Here is a 25,439-nt window from a genome sequence, read left to right as displayed (position 1 = left end):
AAATTTTTAAAAATAGTCTACTTACCGAAACAAAAATTGAAAAATAATAGACACACCAACCATCCATCATCCATGACCATGAGAGGAAGTTTGGCTATAAATAGACAGATAACATGCCAATGAGAACCACCAAGAGACGGAGAGAGAGAGAGAGAGAGAGAGAGAGAGAGAGAGAGAGAGAGAGAGAGAGAGAGAGAGAGAACCACCTAGAGACGCAGAAAGAGAGAGAGGGAGAGAGAGAGAGAGAGAGAGAGAGATGGAAGTGTGTCAAGTGCTTCATATGAATGGAGGAATTGGAGAAGCAAGCTATGCAAGCAACTCATCAGTACAGGTATATAAATGTCCGGTGTATTTAATTATGTTTATGGATTAAGCTACCCTGAAATATTTGATTGAATATCACTCCAAAATACATGGTAAATGTCCCAAATTTGGACGATTAAAAGCATCTCCAGCAAAGGTAGCAAATATCAAAAAATAAACTATTTAAAGGATCAATTTTGTTTTCGGAGCTTCAGCCCAATCTTCAAAAATTAAGCCATGCACCCTTAAAGTTTGTATCACCCATCTACAAATTTGAAAGTTGAGTACATTTTTATTGATGATGGACAATGTCCATTTTAAAGAATACAATTCCAATTTACATTTGCTTTCTTGGTTCTCTGTTACCGGTTGTTATTATTATTTTTTTGATAAGCAAAAAAGGTTTCCCTATCATTAATAATAATGATACGAAAAGAAACCCTGTAGTAAAATGCCACGGAGCGTCAAACAAAAAGGACAAGCTCACCCAAATGGGAGTGTCGAACAGTGAAGACAAACTCAACCTATCACTACAGCTCATCTCACATTTTCTATAAAAACAGAAAATACATAAAGGAGTTGACAAGAAGGCAACTATAAAACCCTAAGACAAATGCTCGAAACCTATCCAAGAAACTCCAATTCCAAGCTAAACGGCCCAATTGCAACCAACAAGGGCCAAGCCCATTTCTAATTGAATGTTTAAGGTTTATTTACTACTGTACTTCAATTTTATCCTTTGGTCACTTTCAACTGCTATAACGCTAAATGTTCTCAAGTTTTCTCACTACTCCATTTTCAAATCTTTCCCACTCTTCTAGATTTTTTTTGATCTCAACATGAGTTTTAAAAATATTCCAGAAAATAATTTTTACCTCCCAAAAATATCTTTCCTACATGTATTGATGATAGACAATCTCCATTTCCGTCTCAATCTTCTGAATCACATACACAAAATATGGATAATTCATTGGCAAGGTTAGAAAAACAAGAGGTGACAACTTATCTATTGTTGAAGATTGAACTATTAAATAAATGAAACAATTGTGAATTGTAATATCTAAAAGGAAAGGAAGTCAATTGGTTCTTAATTATTAAACATATAAAATGATTAAAAAAAATTAAAAATTGTAGAGTCCGTTGGACTGGACTCTACTAACTCACACTTCAAAATATGCAGAAAGGTAGCAAATTAAGTAGGGTTTGAAGCTAATTTTTTAAAATTCTGCCGGAGATGTCCCAAATTTGTAGTATAAGTATATCTTTGATAGTTTGGTGCAATACAAAGGTGGTTAATTTGGTAGTGCCAGGTTTTTAACTACAACAAAAATGACTTTTGGTGACAAAACCTCATGACGAAATCCAAATTTCCTCACCAAGTGGTGTCTTTTTGTGAGGAAATCGGATTTCATTGTTAAATGGAACGTGACGAAAATGAATTTTGTCACCAAAACATACTATATGGTGTCACCCAAAAGTACCAAATCTTCTTTCCTCACTGAAGGGTAATATTTGGAGACAAAATTTCTATTTGGTTGCCGATGGGTAGCTTTTGGTGAAAAAACTCATATTTTATCACCGAAAAGGTAACCTTTGAGAGACCATGTTCATATTTCGTCACCAAATCGAGGAATCATTTATTTATTTAAAAAAATCAAGTAATTTGAAATACATAATACATTCTATATATAATATGTCCATATATTAGTCACCATCGCATTGCCATTTTCCGTACGTCTTGATTGTGAGTTTTCGCTTAAGGTGTTTTTCGGTTGTAGGTGGCTTATTTTCTTTGTTTTATTATTTTTGTTATAACTCAGTTGATTTTCTTTGTTTTATAAGTTGGCTTCTTTATGTTCTTCCAAGCTTGGGGCTTCGGAAAACTATTTTTAATTATTATTATTATTATTATTATTATTATTTTGGTTTTGGTTTTGGCAGAAAAAAGTGATAACTATTACAAAACCCATAAGGGAGCAAGCCATAGTGGATCTCTACAACAGCAGCAACAACCCGAAGACTCTGTGCATCGCGGACTTGGGCTGCTCTTCCGGCCCAAATACTTTGTTAGTGGTCTCTGAGCTCATGGAGATGGTCCACATAACATGCAAGAAACTGGCCCATCGGACACCAGAATTCCAAGTCTACCTGAACGACCTCCCGGGAAATGACTTCAACACCATTTTCAAGTCCTTGCCAGGTTTCCAAAAGGAAATGAAAAAACAAATGGGTTTAGGCTTTGGGCCATGTTTCGTGACTGGAGTTCCAGGTTCTTTCTATGATAGGCTTTTCCCTGCCAACAGTCTCCATTTTGTCCACTCTTCTTACAGTCTCATGTGGCTCTCGCAGGTAAATTAATTTTTTTATCACTGGCATGCCAGTTGTTTAAATACAAACAATATTTATGGTTCACCTATGCAGTCGAGACGAATGAGAAAAATAAAAATAAAATCTTAAACAAAAGGAAGAGAAAATGCAGCAAAACGAAGAGATAGAAGAAAAAATTTGTGATTTTAAGAATGTCACAAATGTATAGGACGTAGTTCTACCCTCTCAACACTTTTCTCAGTGTGGGTATGTACGTCCTTTTTTTGACTTTTTATTTTAACGATATTATAACTTCCAATTGGACAACCAATGTAACTATTGATTTTGCAATTTCATTTTCATTCCATATATTAGGTTCCGGCAGGGTTAGAGAGTAGCAACAAAGGAAACATTTATATCGGAAGCAATAGCCCACCAAGAGTGCTAAAAGCCTATCATGAGCAATTTCAGAGAGACTTTACGCTGTTTCTGAAATGTCGTTCCGACGAATTGGTGACGGGTGGTCGTATGGTTTTGACAATATTGGGAAGGAAAAGTGAGGATCCAACTTCCAAAGAAGGTTGTTACATATGGGACCTTATGGCCATGGCCCTCAATGAAATGGTTGCAGAGGTAAATTCCTATTATAGAACAGGTTCTTGTGCGTAAATCTCTTTAGGTAGACGCATGATATTTGACTATATATATATAATGACACGTGGTATTAATTGACAATAGAATGAAACACAAAACAAGGCCTTACAACAGATCAAACTAGAAGTATCGCATATAATGGACGCTTAATTAATTGTGAAATACCAAAACAGAGTTTACTTAAGATCGAGAATTATTAATGCAGGGACTCATCGAAGAAGAAAAGATGGATTCATTCAACATTCCTCAGTACACACCATCCCCTGCCGAAGTAAAGTCCGAGGTCCAAAAAGAAGGCTCCTTCAGGGTTGATGGCCTAGAAGTTTCTACTGTCCCTTGGAGTGCCTGCAGAAACAATAAATACTACTCCTCCAATGAGTACTTTCCAGAGGACGGATACGATGTTGCCATGTGCATGAGATCTGTGGCTGAGTCGTTGCTTTCCAGTCACTTTGGCAACGACGTCATAGACAAGGTTTTCCAGAGGTATAAGGAAATCGTTGCTGATCGCATGGCGAAAGAGAAGACTGAGTTCTTCAATGTGACGATTTCCATGACAAGGAACTAGGATGCATATATATGTTTGGGTCATGGAAATTAATTGGCTTGTTAGATTCCACTCTTCAATTGTGTTTGGATTTTTATTGTCGATTAGTAGTTGTGTTTATGATTTCTAATGTCATCTAGTTGTACGTTATTTTGTGATGGTACGTGGTTGCTTTTAAATGTGGTTAGGTCATTTGCGAAAAACAGCCAAAGAATGGGGGAAAATAAAAATGTTGGTATTATTGTGATGTTTTATATATATACTAGCGGATGCCCGTACCTGAAGGCACTCAAACAATTAATGCCAGCAAATTAATAGTGGGCCCTTGTCCAACAATTCTAACTATGAAAAAAGCATATTCATTGATCTGGTTAATTACTAACTACCTGATTCGGCAAATTTAAAAAAAAAAAAAAAAATAATCCCTGACTTCTACATGCATCAAATTAAACGCACATAAAACCACATAAAATTCAGAGTTATCATGAATTATTAATTGGATATAAGCAGTAAAAGGCATAACGGAATGAAAAATGATACCCAAAAAACTTGTAGCATCATTTTGAATTGTACCTTCCCAAGCAGTGTGGGTTCAAAATGACCAAAATTAATCAAAAAAATTGCATGTGAATATATTATCTTACCCGATTTATAGCATGTGAATATATTATCTTACCCGATTTATAGCATGTCATTGTATTTTCGAATAGCATGTCATTATATTCCCCAATCAACCCCACTCTACGGCAATTTTGGAAGAATCATTACCAAAAATCCCGTAGATCTCAACGACAATTTTCCACTCAACAGCAATTTTATAAATCAATCTTCATATGACTGAAATTAAAGTCCACCATCCTTTCCAAATATATTGTTAGTCCTACCACCCGTAGATCTTAGCCGTTGAAAAAATATGTACCAATCTAATGGTCCAAAATATAGAATAAAATATAAGGGATTTGAAAACCACTCTTCCATATTATATAGATGAAAACTACTCTTCCATATTATATAGATATAGAGATATAGATATAGATGCTTCGATGTAACATAATTTTTGCTTTTGGAAAGATACGTTCCAGTAGAATATTTTTTTTGATTCTAGGCTATTGTTTTGAATGATAGTTTAGGCAATTTTTCTACATATATAATTAGTGCAGATTTTGAAAATCAATCATATATAATTAGTGCATTTTTTAGGTAACGAAATTTCTTTTATTTTGAAATTTCTTTTATTCTGCAATAGGTCCTCAATATATTCATTCTTTCCAAATATACTACCAGTAAATCTTAGTCGTAGAAAAAAAAAGTACAAATCCAATGGTCCATAATATAGGAAATTCAAAAAAATGCTGCTCCGTATATGTATACACCAAGCTTCTACTTAGGGCGTCATTAATTAACTTAACAAGTTAAGGACTTCCCCTTTTTCGATCAAATTTTGATCATTCGAACGTTCAATATGTGCAGAATGTGATTTTAAAGGAAAACGCGAGAAAACTGCAAAAAATATGACCGGGAAGGGTTTGTCCGAACAAATTTTCATAAAAATGCTTTATAGTGTTTTTATGAAAAAACTGCTCGGAACAAGTCATTCCCAGTTATATTTTTTGCCGATTTCTCACGTGTACTTTTAAAATAACATTTTAAATACATTGAACAGTTTGTATTATCAAAATTTGATCAGAAATAATGTCAAACTCAAAAAGTCCTCAACTTAGCAAGTCAAGGGTGCCTTTGGTTCCATGGACACAAACTTTGACACAAGTTTTGACTCTCCATCTTAGCCCTTGAAACCAACGGCTAAGATTAGACCATGTATTCTGTTTGTCTCAGTTTTATATATGCAAATAAATCGATTCTTGTCGATTAACTTGATTGGGGCGTTTCTTTCGACTTTAACGTGTCTTTTATTTTTTGAAAGGCAGACTTCACGTGTATGTAGTCTAATAAAATGAGACCACCTAAATTAAAAAAATAGTCACACCCTCCGCAAGTTTGGCTATAAATAGACAGATAGCATGCCAGTGAGAGAACAACCAAGAGACGCAGAACAACGAGAGAGAGAGAGAGAGAGAGAGAGAGAGAGAGATGGAAGTGTATGAAGTGCTTCATATGAATGGAGGAATTGGAGAAGCAAGTTATGCAAGCAACTCATCTGTTCAGGTATAGATGTCCGGTGAATTTAATTATGTTTATGGACTAAACTAGCTACCCTGAAATATTTGATTGAATATCACTCCGAAATACATGGTAATTAAATGTCCCAAATTTGGTACATTAAAAGCATCTCCAATAGAGGGGTTTTATTTTTTTGCCACAACGATGACAGATAATATTATAGATCCAATAATCACATCAAGAGAAAACTTTATCTCTAAATAAGGGATTAAAAAACAAAATAGGAGGGGATTCAATTCAAAGATTACACCCAACTCCAACAAAACCCATCGCTCCAAACAGATGGAGCACTATAGAAAATAACCAAAAACATCCACACAGGGGTGATAGAAGCCCTACAAATAGGGAGAAATCCTACACAAGGGACACCAAAGAAAAGAACTAGAAAAAAAAGAAAAGAAAACCGGTAACGGAACCGGATGGAGTCTATTGTACCGGAGTAGACTTCATCCACCTACCTAGATCTCCCACTCCGGCAGAAGGAAGACGCCTCTGGCAATCACGATCTGTAAGCCAGTACATCCAAAAGCTGTTGAACTGCACAGCGGAAGAGGTGGAGGAGGGGCAGCGGATGGTGGTTTAATTTGAAGAGGAGGAGGATGGTGGTGAAGGGGAAAAGAGAGAAAACCTCCGAGATCTAGAATCAAGAAATTAAAAAATCCCACGAGGGGAGAAATCCCTCCCCTCCCGTCACCCATTGGGGCAAAAAACCCTTAGGGGGGAGGGGAAGGAGAGAGATGGGGGGGGGGGGGAAGGGGAAGGGGAAGCGCTAATTTATTTATTTATCCTATCTCCAATAGAGGTTGGAGTAGCAAATATATCAAAAATTAAAAACGTTCAGTCGTGTGCAAGCTTCAGCACAATTCAAAAGTTAAGCCATCATTAAAATTTGTACTCCCTCCTTCCAATTTGTTTGCTCATTACGGAAACTCTTTTAATTTATTGACTTGAAGACTTTGGATTTGAAAGTCTTTAGATTTCCAAAAGTACCCTTTGCAACACTAAAATACTAACTTTAATTAGTTGTGATAGAAAGGGGTAAGATTGGAACTTTGGCTTTTTGTGATTTCTAATTTAGAAAAGTTGCAAACAATTTGGGACAACCCAAAAAGAAAAGGTGAGCAAACAAATTGGACGGAGGGAGTATCTCTCATCTATCTACAAATTTAAAAGTTGAGTACAATTTTATTGATGATGAACAATCTCAATTTTGCCCCTATTTACTTCATGCAAACAAATGAAATTGTTTGCATAAAGAAGCTCAATTTTAACCAAATTGTTCAATCTCAATTTTAACCAATTGGGTTACCTCAATTCATCAGGACTCTTGCATCTCACTAAGAGGTCAAAAGTTCAAATCTCCATAGGTGTTCTTCCCTTAGCTTTTCCTTTATTTCTTTGTCTCTACCCTATAATGGGCTTATTTCTTGTATTGGGGTTGAATTTTTGGGTTTGATTATCTCGATGTCCCGGATTTGTACTCTGTACTCCAAATCTCAATTTCAAACAATACATTTTTTATTCCAATTTACATTTGCTTTATTTTTTCTTTGTTACCGTTGGTTTTCTAATTGTTCTTATGTTTTCGCACTACTCAATTTTCCTAACTTTCTCAATCTCCTATATATTTTTTAATATCAACAGGAGTTCTATAAATATTTCAGAAAAATATTTTTACATTCCAAAAATATCTTTCTTACATTGCTGATGGACAATCTCAATTTTCCTTCTCAATCCTCTGAATCACATACACAATAGGTGGATAATTCATTGGCAAGCTGTAAGGCTAGAAAAACAAGAGGTGAAAACTTATCCAAGGTTGAAAATTGAACTATCTATATTATAAAATAGTGCGGTTTTTGTCTATCTATACAAATCCAACGCCCTCTACAACCATCAGATCGAATTTTCAAAACATCATATCCGTTCAAATGAGAGCATGTTTCCTAATAAACCTCATAACTTTATGACTGGTAAATTCTTTCACTTGATTGCTTTTAGATTGTTTCCTTAAAAAACTTGATTATCATTTTGAATTTAAATCAACTCAATAATTGATTTATGTCTAAAGTTATTTTTCTTACATTCAATTCAATATTTGCTTTTAATTTGTTTCATTTTAGATTGATTTCCCTATAGTCATATACGGAAAGAAAATAACATAGATAGAGTAGTTTTTGTCTATTCAGACAAACCCAACACTCTCTTCAACCATCAGAACGAATTTTCAATAGATCATATCCGTCCAATTGAGAGCATACTTTCTAATATAAACCTCATAACTTTGTGACTGGTAAATTCTTTCAATTGATTGCTTTTGGGTTGTTTCCTTAAAAAACTTGATTATCTTTTTGAATTTAAATCAACTCAATTATTGATTTCTGTCTAAAGTTGATTCCCTTATATTCAATTTAATATTTGCTTTTAATTTGTTTCTTTTTAGATTGATTTCCCTATAGTCATATACGAAAAGAAAATAACGTAGGCGTGCATAGCAATTTTTGTCTATCCATACAAACCCAACACCCTCTGCAACTATCGGATCGAATTTTCAATAAATCATATATGTCCAATTGAGAGCATATTTCCTAATATGAACCTCCTAACTTTATGGCTGGTAAATTCTTTCAATTGATTATTTTTAGGTTGTTTCCTTAAAAAACTTGATTATCTTTTTTAATTTAAATCAACTCAATAATTGATTTCTATCTAAAGTTGATTCCCTCACATTCAATTCAATATTTATTTGCTTTTAAGTTGTTTCTGTTGAGGTTGATTTCTCTACAGTCATATACCAAAAGAAAATAACATAAGATCTTATGAATGCAACATGGTATTGGGTTTGAATTTATTTGCTCGAATTTATGTGATTTGGATGATTATTGGTATTGTGTATACACAGATTATATGTTATTCTTCATATTATAAAATTGAAAATAGTGATGAGGGATCGAAAACAAAAACACTTTTTATGATAAAAAAAACTTTTGGTGCTCAAAACACATTGCTTCGTGCCTTTAGGAACGGGCAATCCCTTGTATGTTAAATAAATGACAATAGTGGATTGTAATATCTAAAAGGAAAGAAAGTCAATTTGTTCTTAAATCATTAAAGATATATATAAAATGATAAAAAAAGAAAAAAATTTATATAAATGGTCCTCCTAGTTTTTCATCTGAGTCTCATTTTCGTCTTCCAAGTATTAATTACAACTTTTTTGACCTTCAAATTTGGTTTCCGTACCAAATTAGTCCCTTTACTATCACTTACATCCAGTTTGGACGTTGCAGTTCGAAAAATTTGGCAGTTTGGACGTCTACCCTCAATTTGATTTTTCCATCCAGTTTGGCTGACAAACATTATCAATTGGACCAACTTGGTACGAAAACCAAATTTGAAGGTCAAAAGAGTTGCAATTGATACTTGAAGAATGAAAATGAGACTCAGGTGAAACTAGGAGAACCATTTTTATAAATTTCCCTAAAAAAAATTAAAAATTGTAGAGTCTATTGGATTATACTCTACTAATTACTCACACTTCAAATTATGTAGAGAGGTAGCAAATTAAGTATGATGTGAAGCTAAAATTTTAAATTATGCTGGAGTTATGTCCCAAATTTGTTGTCTCCTTGATATTAGGATATGCATTTACATAGGTGGTTTGGTAGCCAGGTTTTTGTGTTCACTAATGCTTCTGTACGTGATCAACTCTCAAGATCACATTTTGGATATCAGTGATGTATCATCACCGTATTGATAGAGTACACCTCATTTGTCATTTTGGATATCAGTTGATTGTGGGGTTGATTGGGGGGGGGGGGGGGGGGTTGGGCGGTGAGGTCGAATTTCTAAAAAAAAAGGGAGAGAGAGAGAGAGAGAGAGGGGTAAATTTGAAAGTACAAAAAAGGGAGTTAAAGTAATTTTCGTAAATAGTTAAAAAAAAATGGCGGTGAAAGTAATTTTTGAAAAATAGTACGAAAAAAGAACTTTATTGTATATTTATTTAGTACTGAAAAAAGAGTTAAAATTAATTTTTAGAAATAAAAAGTAAGAAAAGAAGGTTAAAAAAAGTGAGGTTAAAAGTAATTTCGAATTTCTACAGTTGAGGTTAGGGCTTTGGAGGTTGGTTGTGGGTTGATTGGTGGTATGGGGTCGAATTTTTTTTTTAAAAAAAAAGGGGGGGAGAGAGAGGGAAAGGTAAAATTCACAAGTTAAAGGTTAAAGTTATTTTTGTAAATAGTAAAAAATGAGATTAAAGTAATTTTTGATAAGTATTAATAAAAAAAGAACTTTATTGCACATATATTTACTACAAAAAAAAGAGTTAAAAGTAATTTTTGAAAGTAAAAAGTAAAATAGAGGAAGGTTAAGTTTATGCCTTCCGTTAGCTCCATCCGTTATAAATTAACGGAATTGGACAACATGGCCTAATTGTTAACGAAATGATAAATTCAAGTGTCTTTTTGTAATTAGTTAAAGTTCTGGTATTTTTTTGAGAATACATAAAAAGTTCATGTGCTTTTTAAAAAAAATTTCCTATTCAAAATGGGAATATACAATAATTTTTTTTTTCGGCAAACGAAACTTTTTATTAAATTCGACGGAGTACATCGATAAAAAACAGTAACTATTACATGAAACTACAGAGCTATATCCAACCAAGATTGGATAGGAACACCTCACCGACTACCCTCATTGTCTACCTCACCCTACATTTTCACTTTTCGGATCCCATCCAAATACCCTTTGAAGTCCTCCACCGTGTAGAGCTTGATGTCAAATTTGGCCTTCATCTATATGGCTACCTTGATTTTAATTAGGTTCGCCACCTCCAAAGCCTCAGTTGTTACCCTGTTAAAGATATACTCATTCCTCGTTAACCAAATTGACCATAACGTTGCAAAAAAACACACTTCCCAAATTTTTTTCTCCGAGTTTCGGAATCTATTTCCAAACCACCAACTTGCTAACTCTGTTAATGAGGCTGGACAAACTCACTGGATGTGTCACCAATTCAGAATTTCAGACTATACCACCCACGAAATCGATAATGTAATAGCAAGTGTTGAGGAGTTTCCACATGAAGGGCACACAAGAGGCATGCAGCCAAGTGAACCTCGAGGATTAGATTCCTATCAAGAAGAATCGACCGTGTTGCAATTCTATTCTGAATGGCCATCCATGAGAAGATTTCCACTTTAGGGGGGCTCAAATTTCTCCACACCGATCCCAGAGTAATATGGCGTGATTGCGACTGCATTTCCCACTTCTGATAGACCGACTTAACAGAGAAAATTTTGTTTGCCGTCCAGTTCCACTGCATCAAGTCAGATTTTGAAGGATCTAAGGTCACCCCATTCAATCTTTGTTTCAACTCCTCAAATTGGTGATGCTCCCGTACACGCAAAGATCCCATAAACAACAGATTCCAGTCACCATGACTCCCTCCTCCACAAATATTACTTAGTACCTCATTCTGTTGGGTAGAACGTCCATATAGTCTTAGGAATTCATCCTTAATCGCAGTATTGCCCAACCACATATGCTTCCAGAATAGTGTATCGCAGCCAGAGTTTATTTGAACCTTGAACCCCTCCCGAATAGAAAACCCAAGAACCGAGTCATTTTTCCCAACTGAGCATATGTCCTTCCATATATTAGAAACTGATCCAGAGGGTGGAGTATATGGGAGCCAACTCCTCCGATCCAAATTATATTTCCCACAAACAACCTTTACCCACAAGGAATTTTTATCGTTACTAAATCGCCACTACCACTTAGCAAGTAGAGCCAAGTTCTGTTGAAGCAATCTCTTAATCCCTAATCCCCCATTTTCCTTCTTCAGAGTAATCCTCTCCCAATGGACCAGGTGCATTTCTTTTTATCCGGTGTATCTCCCCAAAAAAATTGCCTTTGTAACTTCTCCAGCATTTTTGCAACTGCCACTGGCATTTTGAAGAGGGACATGAAATAAATAGGCAGAATGCTAGAGTTGTGGTTGATAAGTGTAAGCCTGCTCCCAGTAGAGATGGTTCTCGTTCTCCAAATACTTAGCCGCTTTTGAGTTCGTTCTATAACAGGCTCCCACGTTTTGATTCTCCTCGGATTAGCACCCAGCGGAAGCCCAAGGTATTTAATTGGCAAAGATTCTACCCTACACCGCATCACTTGTGCAAGTGCTTGAACATCCTCCCGCTGAATCTTTACACCACAAACGGAGCTTTTAGAATAGTTGATCTTCAAACCGGACATTAACTGAAAGCACCTGAGAATTCTCTTAATGTTTCCCATCTCCTCCAAATCATTGTTGCAAAAAAGGATTGTGTCCTCGGCAAACTGAAGGTGAGAAATAGTCACTCCATTACTCCCTAGCTTGACGCCTTTAATTATGTTTTTCTCTCGAGCTCCTTCCAACAAAATATTGAGAGCTTCAACTACTACGTTAAACAAAAAAGGAGATATGGGGTCCCCCTACCTCAATTCTTTCTGAGTTTGGAACTCATGTGTAGCTGACCCATTAATCAAAACAGACATAGAAACTATGGAACAACACTCTTTGATCCACCCACACCACTTATCCCCAAAACCTACCTTCTTAAGCATATATAGTAGAAAACCCCAATTTACACAGTCATACGCTTTTTCAAAAACCAATTTAAGAATGAGACCTCCTTGAACAGAGTGTTTCCAACTATGAATAGCTTCATTGGCAATCAGGACCCCATCCAATATTTGTTTACCCCCAACAAACGCAGCTTGAGCCTCACCAATGATAGTAGATAGCGGTTCTTTAAGTCTATTAGCTAACACTTTGGATAGGATCTTGTAAATGCTTCCCACCATACTTATAGGCCTAAAATCCTTAAAGGAAGTGGGACAATCGATCTTAGGAATCAAAGCTACAAATGTAGAGTCAATACCTTTTGTGAGCTTCCCATTCCGATGGAATTCTGAGAAGAATTGAGTTATGAGGTCCTTCATGAATTCCCACCATTTCTTGATAAACGAGAAGTTGAAACCATCCGGACCCGGAGCCTTTAGACTGTTACACCCTTTTAGAGCCGCCACAATTTCCCCTTCCTCAAACGGTCTTTCCAACTGTAATGATACATCACCGGGCAAATGTCTCTGAAACTGTCCCCCTAGCGTTGGTCTCACCTTCCTTGCTTCTGCGAAGTTATTTCGGAAATGGACTACGGCAGCTTCCTTGATTTCCATTGGGTCCTCCATTACTCTACCATTAAATTTGATGGACCTAACCAAATTCCTCTTAAATCTGTTATTAGCCATAATCTGGAAGTACCTTGTATTCTTATCCCCCAATTTGAGCCACCTAACTCGTGATTTCTGCCTCCATAATGATTCAGAAAGTTTATAGAGTGTCCAATATTCTGCTTTGGTTTTGCATCTCAATGCCTTTTCCTCTGGATCAAGTGGTCTGCCTTCAGCCACAATATCAAGATGATGGAGTTTAGCTTCATTGTCCTGAAGGGTAGAGTTGACATCCCCAAATTCCTCTTTTTTTCCAGACTCGCAACCTAGCTTTCATGGCCTTCAATTTCTGGACGAGAACGAATCCAGCCCACCCCACCACTTGCACCTCATTCCATGTTTCTTTGGCCAAACTCATACATTTCGGGTTGGAGAGCCAAATATCCATAAACTTAAAAGGCTTAGGACCCCAATCCCTACTATCATCTCTAATTGTAACCGGGCAATGATAAGAGATTGGCCTCAGCAAGCCCCATTGCAGAATATTAAACTTTTCAAGCCACTGTTGAGAAACCAAGAATCTGTCCAGCCGGCTATGAATAGCATGGTTTTGATAATTGGTCCAGGTGTATTTTCTGCCAAGCATGGGAATGTCTATCAGCTCCATGCCATTGCAAAAATCTATGAACTCCCTCATACCCCTATCGAGACGTGAGCATCCCACCCTTTCAGAAATCGCCCTTATCTCATTGAAATCCCCTCCTACGCACCATGGGACATTTGAACCAGCCTTAAGCTCTACCAATTCCCCCTAGAGTACCCTTCTAGCCACAGAATCACTAGGAGCGTACACATTCACAATCGAACACGGGAATTCATTGTATAGCAGTCCAGTCATGAGAATAAATGATCTTTGGACCACAACATTTGAAGCAGTAAAGAAATCCTTACTCCAAATAATAAGCAAACCCCCCAACGCACTCATCGAGTTGGAACACACAAACTCCATATTGGCATTACCCCAGATTTTTTGAATAGCCAAACTCTCTACTACCTCCAATTTGGTCTTTTGGACGAACATCATATCCGATTTCCGTTTCTTAATAAGCTTAGCCAAAAAATGTTTTTTAACAATACTCCCTAACCCTCTAATATTCCAAGTTATAATCTGCATTTAAAACAAATAATACCTTTCTTATAGCTCCACAAATTAGTTACATAGATAACTAACTCCGTTCCGCCCTCTCTTTCACTAGAGAGTATTCCTTAATCTCCATTTCTATCATTCTTTTTAAAGTTTCAGAATCATCAGGTAAGAAATTGATATCCAACTCACCTCCAACGGCCATGGTAGCTCTGACCTCGTTAACAATCGTCGGGCTTACTTCACTGAAATCCTTTGGAGACGAGTGAGACCTTTCCTCCGAGCTAGGATCTCGATCCAAATCCCCACGGATCCTTAGCAGATTCTTCAGCTGTCTTCGCCTTCTTTTCCTGCATTCTGTATTGCTGAGGTCCACCAGGAGGTTAATGCCAAGAATTTGAGAAGCTCTCGCCGCCAACTGGTTCGAAGAGCTGCCCTCTATCGACTTCAAAACTGGAGACGACATGCCCAACTGAGGGCTAGCAGTTCGAAGCCCTAATGGAGAGCATCTCCTCTGAATACAATCCAGCTCTTCCTCCACTCCTAAATGACCCGCTGGTCCCTCAATTGGTTTAATAGAAGTCTGAATTTCGTTTTGGGCTTTGGATGGAGGAATTAAGTCTAAGTGGGCCAGGAGGCCCAATTTAGTTTCTTGGACCACTGAGATGCCCAATTCCGATTCTTGACCCACCGTGAGGCCCACCTTAGTTTCTTGAACAACTGACTCCTCGGCTAGCAATTCAAAATCTTCTGAAACCAACTCCATATCTTCTTTGTCAACCATTAAATGCCCATCTGCTGCCACATGCTTAGGGCCACCAACCCTATCACCTTTTTCCTTCCCTTAAACCGTAGCATAGTCAGAGTCCCCTGCACCCTCACCTACCCCTTCTATATCATTGGTTCTGCCTTTTGGAAATACTGCCATGTCATCTTCTTCTTCCACCACCCCTTTTGCAACAGAGCCATTGCCGACCTTCTCTTGGGTTTTGAAACTCGGTTTGTGAGCAAGATGAATCACCTGACTTGGGAGTTCAACGTCATCTAGGTTAACAAACGAAGAAATTTCCTTAACTAAAATGTCATATTGAACTCCTTGAACCACCAGTTGGATCCACCGTTCTATCTTGGAAACTTCTTCCGTCGCTATTGAGAGGAATCCCATGACAGCCTAACCAAACAAACCGTTCATGGCTAGCTGGTTCTCCACTCCATGGTTTCACCACCTCGAACCATCTTTTCATCCACAGCCCTTTAATAAGATCGTCCCTAACTTCTTGGCTTTGGAAAGTTATTAGGACAGACCTCCCTCATAGAGCTCTGAAATCAGCAACCTTATTCGTTTCCAATCCGAAACTTACCTTTAAAGTCATCAATAGAACCACTCTGTGCATAACCGCCACCGCGCTCCGGAAAAGCCATTAGTGCTGGGTTGTTTAGAGGACTCGCCATTTACCACATGGGCAAAAGACAAGCCAGTAGGCTTACAAAACCCCACTGGCCCCAATTGGCCAACCTTCTTAATCATCCCTTGATTAGCCTTTTGGTTTGGTCCGCCCCTGTTCCTGTAGGCCAGCTCTCTGCTTTCAGGAACCATAGATTCCTTCATCTTAGCAATCTGACCGAAGCTTGCCTCCTTGACAAATAGCTTTTTGTCCTCCTTGACAAATAGCTTTTTGTCCTCCACCCATAACCCATTCAATCTAGACACTGCCATGGAAGTTGAAACATGACAATGAAACCTGACAAACCCAAATCTATTCGTACGTTTGCTTCTCTTCCATGGGATAAAAGCATCCTTAACTACTCCGAACTTGTTGAATGTTCGTTGTAACCACTGTACATCTTTGTTGTCCGGAATATTGTCGACAAACAGCATAAAGATCTCCCGAGCCCCGCCTCCATTGGTAGTTTGAACCCTGTGGCTCTTGATCACAGGGATCCATCCACCTCCATCTCTGGCCTTTCCCCTCTCTCTCTCTCTCTCTCTCTCTAGACATTTTCGTGGGAATATACAATATTAGTCACCATCGCATTGCCATTTTCCATACGTCTTAATTTTGAGTATTCGCTTAAGGTGTTTTTCAGTTGTAGGTGGCTTATTTTCTTTGTTTTATTATTTTTGTCATAACTCAGTTGATTTTCTTTGTTTTATAAGTTGGCTTCTTTATGTTCTTTCTAGCTTGGGGCTTCGGCTTTTGGAGTTTTTATTTTCTCCATTTTCCCTTTTCTTCTCTTGCTAGCTATCTGTCTTCTTTGAATTATCTATTTTTGGTTGTTGTCTTCTTTCTTTTTTGAGTTGATTACCTTCGTCTCAAAATTCCTCTAGTTAGAGAAAAAATAAACCCTCTTATTTAAATGAATAATCCTTTTTTAATCTCATTAAATCCCGAAACACTCAAATTTTCATGATTCTTTTACCACATCCTATATTGATTACACCCAATTTCTTTATTTGACCAAAGATCCAATATTATTACATTGTAGTGGGTACAGTTTAGTGATGAACGTGTGATGCATAATTTATTTTCCCCATAAAAGAAACGATTAAAGTTTGAAGGGGTCCTATTGCACTTGTTCTATTTGACTCTTCAAATTTTCTCCCTTAGATGTGCTCGATCTTATAAAAGATGATTTTGGCAATGCAATGCACATTTCTTTGCTAATTAATTTGTCGTAGCATTTTTTATATTTGAGTGCTGTATATAGTGTGAACGGTTTCCTCAAAAAAAATATCACGTCGTGGTAGGTAAGTCAAGCATGCGTTATTGCTAGTTTTTGAACTTCAAGCATGCGTTATTGCTCCTTTTGAGTATAAGTTTTGGCAAACTTTTGGCCTTCAATCATCCACTTCAGATCAGTTAGAGACACCAAATTATTTTAGAACACAATCGCATGGCATTGAACAGGCGTTGGATATATGTTGGAACCTTTCAATATTCAAGTTGTATCGGGAATAAATTTTTTCTGTACAATGTTTTCGGATTGGTTTTTTCCTTTCTGCCAAATCAATAGGAGATAAGTTCGCCAATATATTGGTAGAATTTCATCAAATAGACGAAACTATCTCCAAGAAATTCAAACAATACGTAGTCGTATTGCTCGTTGCAAGCGTTACAATCACAACATTACAATTTCGATAACAACAATATGGGGAGTTGAGTTGAACTCTTGGCTCACTAATTGACGTCCTACTACGGGCAATATTTGGATGTCGTACGTTGGACCACCTTAGTATTACCAAATTTGTTTGGTTGCAAATCCTTATGTTGTTCTAGACCAGAGAAAATATTGGCCTCTGCTAGTAGCCTAGTAGTACTATGTTTGATACCAACCCTAGTCGGCTAGTCTCTCCACCTCTATATAAGTAGTAGGGACGTAACTATTTATTCTATCTTCCTATTAGTAGTAATTAGTACTCCATTAGTTTAGCATACCTTTAATTACTCAGAACTCGCTATCGTTAAGTACTGAATAATTAAGAAGACAATTGTATTTGTGTTACTTCAAGGCAGAGGAAAACTATTTTTAATTTTTTTATGGTTTTGGCAGAAAAAAGTGATAATTATGACAAAACCCATAAGAGAGCAAGCCATAGTGGATCTCTACAACAGCGGCAACAACCCGACGACTCTGTGCATTGCGGACTTGGGCTGCTCTTCCGGCCCAAATACTTTGTTAGTGGTCTCTGAGCTCATGGAGATGGTCCACATAACATGCAAGAAACTGGCCCATCGGACACCAGAATTCCAAGTCTACCTGAACGACCTCCCGGGAAATGACTTCAACACCATTTTCAAGTCCTTGCCAGGTTTCCTAAAGGAAATGAGAAAACAAATGGGTTTAGGCTTTGGGCCATGTTTCGTGACTGGAGTTCCAGGTTCTTTCTATGATAGGCTTTTCCCTGCCAACAGTCTCCATTTTGTCCACTCTTCTTACAGTCTCATGTGGCTTTCGCAGGTAATTTTTGGATCACTGGCAAGCCAGTTGTTTTCTAAATACAAACAATATTTATGGTTCACGTATGCAGTCAAGACGAATGAGAAAAATAAAAATAAAAATCTTAAACAAAATGAAGAGAAAATGTCACTTCGAGGATATCTCAAACGTATAGCATTTAGTCCTACCCTCTAAACATAATTCTTAAAAGATAATTGTATGGATCATTTCTCAGTGTGGGTATGTACGTCCTTTTTGACTTTTTATTTTAATGAGAGTTTCTATCACTTCTAATTGGACAACTAAATATTGATTTTGCAATTTCGTTTTCATTCAATATCTTAGGTTCCGGCTGGGTTAGAGAGTAGCAACAAAGGAAACATTTATATAGGAAGCAATAGCCCACCAAGCGTGCTAAAAGCCTATCATGAGCAATTTCAGAAAGACTTTATGCTGTTTCTGAAATGCCGTTCTGTAGAATTGGTGACGGGTGGTCGTATGGTTTTGACAATATTGGGAAGGAAAAGTGACGATCCGACTTCTAGAGATGGTTGTTACATATGGGAGCTTATGGCAATGGCCCTCAATGAAATGGTTGCAGAGGTAAATTCATATTATAGAATAACTTTTTGTGTGTAAATCTTTTTAGGAGTATGTATTTGACGCATGGTATTTGCATGACTCTAGAATGAAACACAAAAAAAGGCTTACAACAGTTCAAACTAGAAGTATCGCATAAATGGACGCTTAATTGTGAAATACTAAAACAGAGTTTACATAAGAGAATTATTAATGCAGGGACTCATAGAAGAAGAAAGAATGGATTCATTTAACATTCCTCAATACACACCATCCCCTGCCGAAGTAAAGTCCGAGGTCCAAAAAGAAGGCTCCTTCAGCATTGATGGCCTAGAAGTTTCTACTGTCCCTTGGAGTGCCTGCAGAAACTATGAATACTACCCCTCCGATGAGTATTTTACGGACATCGGACACGATGTTGCCATGTGCATGAGATCTGTTGCTGAGCCGTTGCTTTCCAATCACTTTGGCAGAGGCATCATAGAAGAGGTTTTCCAGAGGTATAAAGAGATCGTCTCTGATCGAATGGCGAAAGAGAAAACTGAGTTCTTCAATGTGACAATTTCCATGACCAGGAACTAGGGTGCATATATATGGTTGGGGCATGGAAACTAATTGGCTTGTTGGATTCCTCTCTTCAATTGTGTTTGGATTTTTATTGTCAATTAGTAGTTGTGTTTATGATTTCTAATGCCATATGGTTGTACGTTATTGTGTGATCGATGGTGGTTGCTTTTAAATATGAGATTAGGTCATTTGCGATAACACAGTGCAATTTCATAATGTGACTAAGGATATTTATATATATAATGGGTGGTTGTTGATGATGTGATTCCATATATATATATATATATATATATATATATATATATATATATATATATATATATAAACATAATATTGAATTGTTACTTGTAAATAACCTACAACTGATGGGAAATTATATTTGTACAACTGGATCGCTTTAGGTTCCAATAAAAAACGTACATAGATCTAGATTTCAACAACACTCGAAGATCGAATAAACGCAATCAAAGGTTAAACACAGGGAAACACCTTGCATGGGTAAAAATTATAGGAATAAATACAACCATTGTGGGATTCCCACTAATTAATCTTTCTCTGTAATTGTAAATTCTCGCCAATTGTCCTACGATCTAATTTTCGAATCTTTATTCACCACACCAGACCTGATGCATGAGTGTCTTTGTCCTTAATCAAAAAGCCAAGCCAATACAGAGAAATCCGAATGATTGCCAATGCCCAATATGCATGTATATAGGAATAACCAAAAACCCTAGACAGATTAAAGCACGGCAAAGCTACGTTTTGCATCATTACCTTCCGTTTTTTAATATCTTTGTGCCCCTCTTTCTGCGGTCTGTGCTAATCGTACCTGTGGTAATGGACATTGATCAACCCAAAAGCAAGAAACCTCCATTAGGTGGAGATACCAGTTTTTGTACTGCACTTGTGCGACATCCGTTTTTGTTCTTATTTTGGTTAAAAGTGAGAATATTGTATTGATAAATGCTTGACGACACTTACAAAACGAGAATCATTACAAATAATTTGGACAAAGCCAAACTAATCGTCTAACAAATACAAAACGAGTAAATCACAAGATAAATCGATGTCTTTTATCCGAACCCAGGCATGACATGACGCAACAGCGACACTTTTAAACCTCAAACTTCTTCCTTCTGTTATGGTGACCTGATTGTCCATCAACAAGCTCACTGGCCAGAAGAAAAATTTCTGGCTGGTGAGAGTTCAAGGGCTGAGAATATTGGCTCCTTCCGCAGATCTGATTGCAAAATGCGCTCTTGTAGTAGACATTGAAGCAAAAGGAATTATTGGAGGGGTAGGCGAAGTCATTGAATAAACAGGGCTTTCTATGACCTGTTCATATTTAGCAGGTGTTTTATCGCTTATCCCTGTCGCCACATTTTGTATATTTGATAGTGCGCTCCAAGTTGTAGTAGATATTCTCCAAAAATAACGGGCGATTCGAATTATCTTTGTGGAATCTGAGATGGACTCCACAAAATTATGTACATAACATATGTACACATAGCACTGCTAGCTGTTTAAAATTTTCCCTATTAGATTAGACACTTCACTTGATCAGGCCAAAAGTGGAGTTTAACTTTTTCCCTTCTCACAAAGTCCACCATTTGCTGATATATATATAAAAAAAAAAAAAAAGGGCCCATTTTGGTTTATGCAGTTTTGGGAAATTTTCACTTTGTTCCATGCCTGATTTAAGCTTTTTTTGTAATCCTTTAATAGTTACTCGTTTCTTATTTGTTCTACTTATCCGTTAAAATTAAGTTGATGACAAAAATGTGCGTGTAACTCACAGATCTAATTTTACTGCGGTTTTTACTCACCCAGCCAAATCGACCCAAATCACCCTATATATTCATTATTTTTTTTTTTGGTCAAACAAAAATTATATTCATTATTTTTTTTTAGGGTTTATAGAGGCCGGCCCGATCCATCTCTCATGAAATTCCTGCATGCAAATATGCTCAAATACATAATTGACAAAATCTTGCTCTTTCCGTCCTGATTTGTTTGTCCACTTTTTAACTTATCCATTTCCAAAAATATTTGTCCTTTTTCGCCAAGTTGACTCTTGAAAGTTTTCATTTATGCCCTTCCTTTTTAAAGCACAAACAAATTAATAAATCTAGAGTACAATAATATGCATTGAAAAGAATACTCTTATCCAGCTCCTCTCCAATCCCGGTCCATAAAAATTTCTTACGATTTTACGTCAATAATCAAAACAGTTCATTTGGTTTCGCTCGTTGAGAATATGAAGTATGCCAAAAATTAAGTTTATTAGACATCATTAGATATGATTTCAAAACACATTTGGATCACACTATCTTGCAAAATATAATAATGCAACACTGGAACAAAATTCCTTTCTCAATTTTTTGCAATATAAACCTGTTTCGAAATCATATCAAACAATAATTGACCAAACAAATTTTTGGCATGCTTGATGCTCTCAGTGAATTAAAAATTATGAATGATCCCGATCATTGAAATGTGATTGAAAAAGTTCTTTCTGAACCAGGATTGGAGAGAGTGTTCTCTCTAATCTATTTAAAGGGAATTGGAGAAGAGCCAGACTCAAAAAGATTAAGTAGGGTGTTAATGTTGTGTTTGGTTCCCTTTTTGAAAAAAATTTGGGTAATGATTGGAGAGAAATTAGGGTAATAATTGGAGATATGGATAATGAGTGAAGAGAGATAAAGAGAGAAATGAGAATAATGATTAGGGAGAAAAGAGAAAAAAGAAAATAATAATTGAAAATAGGGATAATGAGTGTTTTTTTTGTTAAATTATTATTTTTTAAGTTGGAAACCAAACAACTCCAATTGTCTTTTCATGGGAGTCACGTTTAATAAGTTGAAATTTCAAAATTAAACAAACAAATTAAGACGGAAACAGTTAACACCTTATCCTAGAAAAAGGAACTGAGAGTTTGGTTGGCGGGTTGCACGCGCGAGAGACTGAGGAAGTAAAGCGTGTGAAGGTGTAAAAGGACGTTTGGGGGGGAAGTAAAGCGTGTGAATGCGTAAAAGGACGTACGGCGGCGAGGGAGAAGTTAGAGGGGTGGAATCACAAATGAAGACGGAAACAGTTAACACTTTATCTTAGAAAAAGGAACTGAGAGTTTGGGGGGGGGGGGGGGGGGGGGGGGGCGTTTGCCCGGGCGGGGGACTGGGGAAGGAAAGCGGGGAAAGGTGTAAAAGGATGGTTGGCGGGAAGTAAAGCATGTGAAGGTGTAAAAGGACATTTGGTTGGGTGGGTGGGTGGGGGTGGGGGGGAGGGGAAGCAAAGCGCGTGAAGGCGTAAAAGGTGTAAAAGGATGTTTGGCGGGAAGTAAAGCGTGTGAAGGTGTAAAAGGACATTTGGGGGGTGGGGGGAGGGGAAGTAAAGCGTGTGAAGGCGTAAAAGGACGTACGGCGGCGAGGGAGAAGTTAGAGGGGTGGAATCATTGTACGTTCTATCAAACAATTCAGATAGGAGGGTGGGAATTAGCCAAGGTTTAGAGGAATTGGGCATCCTTAATTTGGGGGTTTAGTTTTAGTACTAAAAAAAATTAAAAGCATAATCTAGTTCAGAGCTCCGTCGACTTTCAATGTTCAAGCAAGTCTTGACTTTCAAAAAATTATTTCATATGTATAAATTCTAAAAAATGAGTAAAAACATTATTCAGACTTTCTTTTAATACAATTCTGTCAAGAAGCAACGACAACATGGTAAAATTTATGGTAAAATACAAATTCATAATTCATTTTTATCATTCATTGACCAACACTATTTCTGTCTGAAAATACATTATCATCTTATTGTTTGAGAAAAGAAAAAGAAGAAGGAAGGGACAGGAGGGGATACTTCACCCTACAATTTAAGTGGTAGAAGAGTCTTAGTGCTTTATTTTGATGGTATTTTGAATTTAATTTTGGGGTAAAGAGTGAAGAGATAAATTAAAATAATAATTAAAGATATAAATAATAAATAAAGAGAAATAAAAATAATAATAATTTGAAATAGAAATAATAAGTGAAGATAAAAATAAAAATAATAATTTAAAATAAAAATAATAAATATTTTAAAATTAAATTAAATTTCTTTAAAATATCATCCAAACAAGATATTAATAATTTGACAATACCCTTGTGGCCATGGGTAACCTGACAATACCCTTGTGGCCGTGGGTAACCTAGATAGCCACGTATACCCCTGCCGACACATGTTGGATTCCCATGCTTTGTCTGATGTTGATGACGATAAATACTGGAGTAGTCGTACAACACAAGAAGGGGAGGAGGGGGGGGCCCTGGCTCTAAAAAAATCGAATCCCATTTTGAGCCAAATCGCATTGGCTGACATCATATGCGTGATTTGAGGGAAAACATGCTTGGCCTTGGAGTTGGCGACATTGATTTGACCCCAAACACGAGACAAACTCATTGAACCACTTAATGGTTCTTCCAGTCAGATTGGAGATGCACGCCCGCCCGGGTGGATATACGTCGTCTATAGTGTACCACGCATGTAAAACCCACCACCAAATGGAGATCGAGGATCCCGTCTATTTCCAGCTTCCAACCACTTAATAATAGGGGAAAATGACGGCCAAGGAAATATTTTGATAATTAATATCTATTAAGAATATTTTTAACATTAACAAATATTTTTAGTTATTTTTAACGGGTATCAAAATACGTCTTGGATCGTTATTTTTTCTAATAATAGTGATTGAAACCATTAATATTTTTAGAATTTATTGAAAATATTGATCACGTTAAAAAACAAATTGGTCTCTTTTTGTAACAATCGATTGAGAAATGTGATCTTGCTAGATTGGGGAGTACTCTTTTACTTGTATCAACTCGCGCGCTGCTTGAACGATATATATGGAATCTGTGAAAATAAAACATGATTAAAAGTTGTTGCTACACACATAGCAATCTGTTCATGGAATTTGTGAAAATAAAACATGATTAAAAGTTGTTGCTACACACACAGCAATCTGTGCACAGATTGTGCACAGATTTTGTTGTGGGATCTATCACGGGTCCCACACAAATCATCCAAGCCGTTCATTAAATGTAAAACATTTTTTCAATGGTATTTGTAAAAAATAAGCTCAATTCAGTATCTATAAGTACTTCATCCAACCATATAACTTTTCATTTAGATTTTCGAATAATAAAAAGTTATATGATTGGATCGAGCACCTATAGGTATCGGATTGAAATTATTTTTTACGGGGACCCTTGAAAAAATATTTTACATTTAATGAACGGCTCGGATGATTTGAGTGAGACCTGTTATGGACCCCACAATGAAATCTGTGCACAATCGTGTGTGTAGACTTTCTGTTAAAAGTTGTGGAATTCTTTAGGAAAAGTACCTTCCGTCCAAGGGTTTGGAAGGCTCGCTCCTCTTCTCCTATGCTGCTCCAAAAAACCATGTGCCACTCAGCAAAATGCCAAAATCTGAGCAAAACGTCTCTCTCTCACTCCCTGAAAAGTCTACGTTTCCGATCCCAAAATCCCGATTGGACCCCGACGCCCCACCAGACACATTTCGGCCACCGAACGGCTGATCAAGCCGTCCAAAAATTCTAAAAAAAAAATCGAGTGGGCTCGCGCGAATCAACGGCATCCGATGTGTGTTGGTGCTCGATCCAAACACTTTATATTTTTGTAACATATATATACAAAAATAAGTAGTGTTTGGATCGAGCACCTACACACATCGGATGCTATTGATTCTCGCGAGGGCACATTTGGATTTTTAAAAAAAAATTTGGTCAGTTCGGATCGACTATCCGATGGCCGGAGTGTGCCCGGCAGGGTGTCGGAATCCGATCAGATCCCTTTTTGTCGGGAACTGTAGCACCACTGCTCTCTCTCTTCTTAACAACTGCAAAGCGGGCCCAAGGCACTGAGGCAGTTGACATTTGACCAAATCTGAAAAAAAAATCTGGGATTTGGGAACTGTCTCCTATGGAATAAAACCAGTAAATGTACAGAATCT

At 37.0% G+C, this 25,439-nt stretch overlaps 2 protein-coding genes across 3 annotated transcripts; both read left to right on the top strand.

Moving 5' to 3' along the window:
• The first annotated feature begins 132 nt into the window (after window positions 1–132).
• LOC131297921 (S-adenosyl-L-methionine:benzoic acid/salicylic acid carboxyl methyltransferase 2-like) lies at window positions 133–4,065 on the top strand. The gene is made up of 4 exons (XM_058323128.1): window positions 133–331; window positions 2,245–2,652; window positions 2,986–3,243; window positions 3,470–4,065. The coding sequence occupies exons 1-4, from the start codon at window positions 257–259 to the stop codon at window positions 3,830–3,832; spliced, it is 1,104 nt and encodes a 367-aa protein (XP_058179111.1). The 5' UTR covers window positions 133–256; the 3' UTR covers window positions 3,833–4,065.
• A 1,782-nt stretch (window positions 4,066–5,847) lies between these two features.
• On the top strand, window positions 5,848–19,690 carry LOC131297922 (S-adenosyl-L-methionine:benzoic acid/salicylic acid carboxyl methyltransferase 3-like). 2 transcript variants are annotated; one of them, XM_058323129.1, is made up of 4 exons: window positions 5,848–5,977; window positions 17,901–18,308; window positions 18,633–18,890; window positions 19,086–19,690. In XM_058323129.1, the coding sequence occupies exons 1-4, from the start codon at window positions 5,903–5,905 to the stop codon at window positions 19,446–19,448; spliced, it is 1,104 nt and encodes a 367-aa protein (XP_058179112.1). In that variant the 5' UTR covers window positions 5,848–5,902; the 3' UTR covers window positions 19,449–19,690. The 2 variants fall into 2 exon arrangements, with proteins under 2 accessions (XP_058179112.1, XP_058179113.1); XM_058323130.1 differs by having other exon boundaries at window positions 5,867–5,985; window positions 17,908–18,308.
• Window positions 19,691–25,439: the final 5,749 nt, after the last annotated feature.

The sequence above is a fragment of the Rhododendron vialii genome, chromosome 8a, assembly GCF_030253575.1.
Source record: "Rhododendron vialii isolate Sample 1 chromosome 8a, ASM3025357v1".
Taxonomy (NCBI): Eukaryota; Viridiplantae; Streptophyta; class Magnoliopsida; order Ericales; family Ericaceae; genus Rhododendron; species Rhododendron vialii.
The sequence above is the reverse complement of the archived record's forward strand: the minus strand, read 5'-3'. Positions and strand labels throughout refer to the sequence as shown.

Bases quoted from the DNA above. Each gene is read 5' to 3' on its own strand.
- LOC131297921 (XM_058323128.1), top strand. From the start codon at position 257: ATGGAAGTGTGTCAAGTGCTTCATATGAATGGAGGAATTGGAGAAGCA. The intron at 332-2,244 runs GTATATAAATGT...TGGTTTTGGCAG, and splicing joins CAAGCAACTCATCAGTACAG to AAAAAAGTGATAACTATTAC. The intron at 2,653-2,985 runs GTAAATTAATTT...TCCATATATTAG, and splicing joins GTCTCATGTGGCTCTCGCAG to GTTCCGGCAGGGTTAGAGAG.
- LOC131297922 (XM_058323129.1), top strand. From the start codon at position 5,903: ATGGAAGTGTATGAAGTGCTTCATATGAATGGAGGAATTGGAGAAGCA. The intron at 5,978-17,900 runs GTATAGATGTCC...TGGTTTTGGCAG, and splicing joins CAAGCAACTCATCTGTTCAG to AAAAAAGTGATAATTATGAC. The intron at 18,891-19,085 runs GTAAATTCATAT...TTATTAATGCAG, and splicing joins TCAATGAAATGGTTGCAGAG to GGACTCATAGAAGAAGAAAG.